The 6,000-nt window shown below is 48.3% G+C and overlaps 1 protein-coding gene across 2 annotated transcripts in view; it reads right to left on the reverse strand.

Annotated features, from left to right (window-relative positions):
• Cyth3 (cytohesin 3) overlaps positions 1-5,305 on the reverse strand; it is a 94,427-nt gene extending 89,122 nt beyond the window's left edge. Inside the window, exon 1 of one of the 2 annotated variants that reach the window (XM_006982651.4) lies at positions 5,059-5,305. In XM_006982651.4, coding sequence (XP_006982713.1) covers positions 5,059-5,092 — 34 coding nt within the window. In that variant the 5' untranslated portion in view covers positions 5,093-5,305. Of the gene's footprint in view, positions 1-5,045 lie in introns of both variants that reach the window. The other variant, XM_076561332.1, reaches the window with a different exon arrangement.
• Positions 5,306-6,000: the final 695 nt, after the last annotated feature.

Below are 6,000 nucleotides of genomic sequence, written 5' to 3' on the forward strand. Positions count from 1 at the left end.
ACCTCAAATGCACTCACAGAAATCCACCTGCCTCTGCCTTCTGTACTGGGATTGAAGGTGTGCTGCATCACACTCGGCTTTGTAGGGATGATTTGTTTTTGTTTTAAGAAGGCTTTATAGGGCTGGAGAGATGGCTCAGAGGTTAAAAGAGCACTGGCTGCTCTTCCAAAGGTCCTGAGTTCAATTCCCAGCAACCACATTGTGGCTCACAACCACCTGTAGTAAGATCTGATGCCCTTTTCTGGCATAAAGGTGTACATGCAGATAGAGCACTCATAAATAAAATTTTTTTTAAAGAAGGCTTTATTCTGTAGCCCAGGCTGTCCTTAGAACCCCTGTGTAGTTCAGGCTGGACTTAAAACTCACTGCAAGCCCCACCCCACCCCGACTCCAGTCTTCAAGTGCAAGGACTACAGGCATCCACTGTGCCAAACAAGAAAGGGTGTTTTCTGACCAGCACAGCACATTGTTCTTCCCTGAAACTTGTTTTCTAATTTTAGCAAAGGTGAAGACAGGCTTATTTCAACTTTATCCAATTTCAAGAAATAAGAAGCATTTCCTCCCCACTTCAATTCATCAACCTCTCTGAACAGGTGATCATTGTTCTCAGTTCCTTGTTTAACCTTCCAGAAAACGTTCATTCGTATTCAAGCACTTCCTTAAAAAAAAAAAAAAAAAAAAAAAAAAAACACAGAAACTAGCACACAATGCATATTTTCCTACTGCGCTTTTGTAACTTCATAAAACGTCATGGAGGTCTTTCTGTATCAACTCATTTGCCTCTTTCCTCAATTCTGTAACCTCAGTCACCATCCCCTCTAGCAAGGGTTACTCTCCCAAGTCTCCTGCTGATGGACATTTAGGGCAATGAATAATCTTCTGCCTTTATTGCCTCACACAAGTACAAATGTATCCCCATGCTAAGCAAGTACAAATACACCCAGTGGGCAGCGGCGGTGGCGGCGGGGGCAGCGGTGGCAGGGCACTCCTTTAGTCCCAGCAATCAAAAGGCAGAGGCAGGTGGATCTCTGTGAGTTCGAGGCCAGCCTGGTCTACAGAGTGAGTTCCAAGACAGCCAGGGCTACACAGAGAAAACCTGGAAACCTTGGGAAAAAGGTACAAATGTAATGTATCTCCACGTTAAATCCTCGAGCCCCATCACTGAGTCTGAGGACTTCAGGTGATTTTAAAAGCTACTCCCCATTACTCCTGTTGACATCAGGGTCTAAACAGGGAAACAGGAATCTCTTTAGGAATCTAAAGCAGAGGGAAACTGGTGAAGGGAATTTGTTACACATGTGATAGAAAAACAGGAAACAGTAAGACAACCCAGAGACCAGGAGGAGCCACAAGCTCTCCCTTCTGTTGGAAGGCTGAAGGCAGAAGGCATTTCCAGAGCTTGGGGGCTAGGAAGGACAGGAGCTAGAAGAGCAGAGACCCTATGGCAGGAGCCGAAGCCTAAAGGAAGAGCAGCTGCAGAGAAACTGCCTGAGGCAGAACGGTGGTTACAAGGAAACCGTTTCTTCTTCTTTCTGCCCCTAGTCTCCCCCAAAAGCTCTCACCTACCAAGCCCGGCCCTGCAGGACCACTCCCCAAGAGTCCAGGAAATGCACCTGCAGGAGGGAAGGGCAAGAAACAGAGCCCAGCCACCAGGACCCAGAGTACATTAAGCCTTTTTGAGAGCTCTGACTAACGTGCACTGTGGCCAGCAGAGGCTAAAATGGCCTTCCCAACACTCCGTTTTCAAACTTCAGGCTTAGCACGGGCCAAACAGGTGAAAGCTGGGATCTCCCGCTAGCTCTACTTTCCTATTTGAGTATCCTGAGCCTCAGAACGCTTGAGCACAGACCGCATCAGCACCCACACAGATGGGAACGCAGTGGGTACAACTCGCACCCACCACTTCATCCGCCCCAATGGCACATTCAGAAACTTGGGTCAGGAGGCGGCAAGGAGCCAAACTAGCCAGTTACCTTCTAAGTAGAGGCCTAGCTCAAGAACTGTTCTAGAACATCTGAAAGGCACCAAGCGCCAAAGGAAGTAAAAATCCCTTAACTACACTCTGCACACATTACAGGGAACAATGTGTTCGTGTAATCTTGTACGCCACTTGCTCCTTCATGTAACGGCCTTCCAGCCGTTCATACGCCATCCTTTCCTTATCTTGCACTGCAAAGAACAAATAATTAAAGCCTGGACAAAAAGTTCAATTATAAAAACTCAAGTAGGAATCAATTTTTGAAGTCCTCTTTACCTGACCAACACACGAATAATAAAAAGATCTTTTAAATTATCCTCAGCCTCCACTATAACTACTATTTGAATAAATTTAACGTTTATCTTCTAAGCAAGCTGAAACAGAGGTTCTCAGATGCAGATTAAAGGTCTCTCCTATACTCTAATAATATGCCAAATAATGCGATGCTTTATAACTCCCTAGTAACTGAAATAGTTTTATCAAAGGGCTGATTTAAAAAAAAAATCAAATTTTTTTCAAAGCAAAGCAGTTTTTGAAAATGGAAATGAGATTACTACAAGGAACTGTGTGCTAACTTCAAACCTCCATAGCTCATAGAAGCCTATCAAGTTCATACAATAAGTATATAATGACTCACATTTCAAAATTGTGAAAGATTTTCACTTGGTTCAAAATTAAATACTCTAAGATTGCCAAAACTACGTCTGTCTTTCCACATTATAAGGAGGAAAGATTTTGATAAGTCGGATCAATGAAAGTTAAAAAGTTGTTTTCTATCAAAGAGCATGCTGTCTGGCATTTCAATAGAAAAATCAATAAATCTTTTCATTGTCGAATATTCCAGGAAGGTGAACTAAATGATACTGTACATTTAAAATATTCACATCTTTCCATAAGCTGAGGTTTGGGGTTGTTTTTTTTCCAAATTTGAAAGTAATGCATGTATTCTTAATGCTACCCGTGTATACACATTGTCTAGACGGGAATTTATAAAGTAACTACTTGTTCTTGGTAACTTTTTAAAATTGTGTGTGTGTGCAAGCTTGTTGCTGCTTACCTACAGAGGTCAGAAGACAACTTGTGGGCGTGGGTTCGCTCCTTCCACCACGTGACAGCCGGGCTGTCAGACTGTCTTGACAGCAGGCCCCTTAATTAGTTATTTTTAATGTCTCGTCAAAGTAATCTTACCTGACGGGCATTACTGTTTCTCAGTTTTTTACTTTTTACCATGGAATGCAGCGTCATTGAATGTAACATCTTTTTTAATTTTAAGAGTGTTTCTCTGGGATACAGTCCCAGAAGAGATCTCAATAGCCCAGGGATAGTTTTAAGCCCTTCTGATATAAATATCGTCCTTTATTATAATTCCCAAATCCTATAAACTGCTAAAACACATTGGCTTCTACGTTTTTCCCCTTTGTAGCCGGCTTTTACCTTCAAATATTTGCATTTGTGCACTCACAGAATCTGGAGCACCGCCACGCAATCGCCAAACCAGCTACCTTCCTGGATTCCAATATCAAATGTCTAAACATTGCCCCTGTCTTTTCCAAACTACTATGTCAAAGTGTGATATAGGCGAAAGGCAAGGAATCCACAGAGATCTCACATCTCCAGACCGGCAGCCGGTATGTAGGAGGGTTTGTAACTGGGTTCCTTCTCTTCATAAACAAAACACCCACTCGGTGCCACTGCGCTACCCCTGGCTTTTACTATGAGAACTGAACTTGGCAAATGCCACAAGGGGTGCCAACTTCCTGCCAGTCCAGCCACCTCGTTTCTTCCAGGGGAGGAAAAAAAATCTGAGAAGCTCTCGAATTCTAGAAGGCACCTTGATTAAGCACTTCACGGGGAAGCCTTCAATACTGCTGATTCTTACGGGCAGCTGCTCCAGCAGCCTGTAATTAAGACTTTTTTTCCCCCCTAAACACTCCCTTATTACATGGGATTCTGATCATTCTGTCAGCAAAAAGGAAGATCATTACTCAAAGTCCAGACAGCTTCAACTTGGGGTATTTGGCTAAAAATGAGGAGTACTTAACCCTTCGCTTTCTCAACCAACGATCCACTCCACATACGGAGACTCTTGCTGTTTTGAAACTCCAAATTCACAAGATGACACAACAAGAATTTGTATTCCACCGAGTCGGTTACAACCAACAGCACACTTGCAGCAGGATGGAAGTTAAGGCACCAACAGCCTCAGCAACACCAAGAACTGATAACCCACTCCTGAAAAGGTGTATGTCACACGCACCTGTCCTGGAGTCTTAGAGCCAGGCTGGCCATGGCTCCGGAGTCCCACCCTCGGCTTTAAAGGGATCCCACCTGATCCCTTAATTTCTTAATTATATTTTCCTTTTGGTAGTGTTGCCGAGATCAAACCCAGAGCCTTGGGCAAGCTAGACATGGATTCTGTCGCTGAGCTATTTATCCCCCTCTTTATTTTTACACCTCTCCCTACCCCGTAGCATTTTATTTTTTTTCAATTTGATAAAAATGCATGCTCAGACCCGGACTCGAGCTGCCTGCCCCTCTTGTCGTTGAAGCTATTCGCAGTGAACACATTTGATCTAAAAACCAGAGACGCGGTCATGATTTCCAACCTTCCCCCTCTCCCTCGATGGACCCCCGGGACACCCGAATCGAAAACTTTCCCCTCCCCATTATTTCCCACGAGCTCCCTGGCTCCAGACACCTGAGGAGAGCCGAGAAGGAGCGGGGGGCCCCTCCGAAACAGCTGGACTCGGGAGGGCGTGGACGCCCTTGGCGATGAGACGCTGGGAAGGTCGCCCCGCAGTGTGCCCCTATCTCGGAAAGGTGACCTGGCGCTGCGCCGCGGAGACCCCGGCCTCGAACCCGCGACCCGCGACCGCTCTGGGAGACGACCCCGCGGTCTCCGACATGCCCTCTCACCAGGGCTGCGAAGCCTGCGCCCCGGCCTCACCCCCCAGCACACCTCCCCACGGCCGCCGCCACCCTACCCCGCACCCGGCTACCCGCCTCCAGCCTGGGCTCTCCACAGCGCGACCCCCGGCCTCGGGGCCGCCCAGCGAGCGGGCCACACCTCCGTCACTCACCGCTGCCGCCCTCACCGCCACCGCCTTCGTCCATCTTGAGGCCACTCCCCGCCAGCCGGCGAGCCCGGAGCCGGCCGGGAGCGACCGGGCTGGAAGCCGGGACTAGGAGACGCGGCCGCGAGGAGGTCCGGGGAGCTCCTCGGCGCGCGCGGCCCGGGTCGCAGCCGGGCCTCCTCCGAGGGCCGGGCGGGGCCCCACTGCTCCAGTGCGGTCACGTGATATAAAAGCCACGCCCCCTCTTGCCGGTGTGGGCGGAGCCCCGACGCCGAGCGGTCCCCGCCCTCCAACTCCCGCCCGGCCTTGCAGCTGCTGCTGTAACTGCTAGCCCAGAGACCTGGCTCCTGCAGAGCAGCACCCTCCCTCAAACCTCCATTCTCGCGTTCTAGGCCGTCCTGGAGACGAAGGTGTGTCAATCAGGGGCACGGGAACGCCCCCACTCTACCAAACGAGCGGCGGCTAGGGTTGCGACTCGCGCGTGCACGGAGTAGGTGAATGGGAAAAGACCTAGAAGTGAAGGCTGACAATTGGCTCAACGGTGTCCCCCACTCCCCATATAAAGGTAGAAGGAGAGAACGGACTATAAAGTTTTACTGTGACCTCAGCATGCGTGAGCGTCCACTTATTACATACACACAAATAATCGTGTGGGGACATGGTTTTGCTGTTAAGAGCGTTTGCTGCTCTTGAAGAGGACCAGAGTTTGGTTCCCAGCACCCACATGGGGAAGCTCAGAACCCCCTGTAACTCCAGCTCCAAAAAGGATCCAATGGCACCTGCACATGCGCATAATCCACACACAGACATATACCTAATTAAAAAGAAAATAAAAATTTAAAAAGGAATAAGAAGCTGGAGAGATGGCTCGGCTCAGCGATGAAGAGCACTGGCTGCTTTTCGGGATCACTTTGGTTTGATTCCTAGCACCTACATGGGAACACATAA

Source organism: Peromyscus maniculatus, chromosome 23 (genome assembly GCF_049852395.1).
Source record: "Peromyscus maniculatus bairdii isolate BWxNUB_F1_BW_parent chromosome 23, HU_Pman_BW_mat_3.1, whole genome shotgun sequence".
NCBI lineage: Eukaryota > Metazoa > Chordata > Mammalia > Rodentia > Cricetidae > Peromyscus > Peromyscus maniculatus.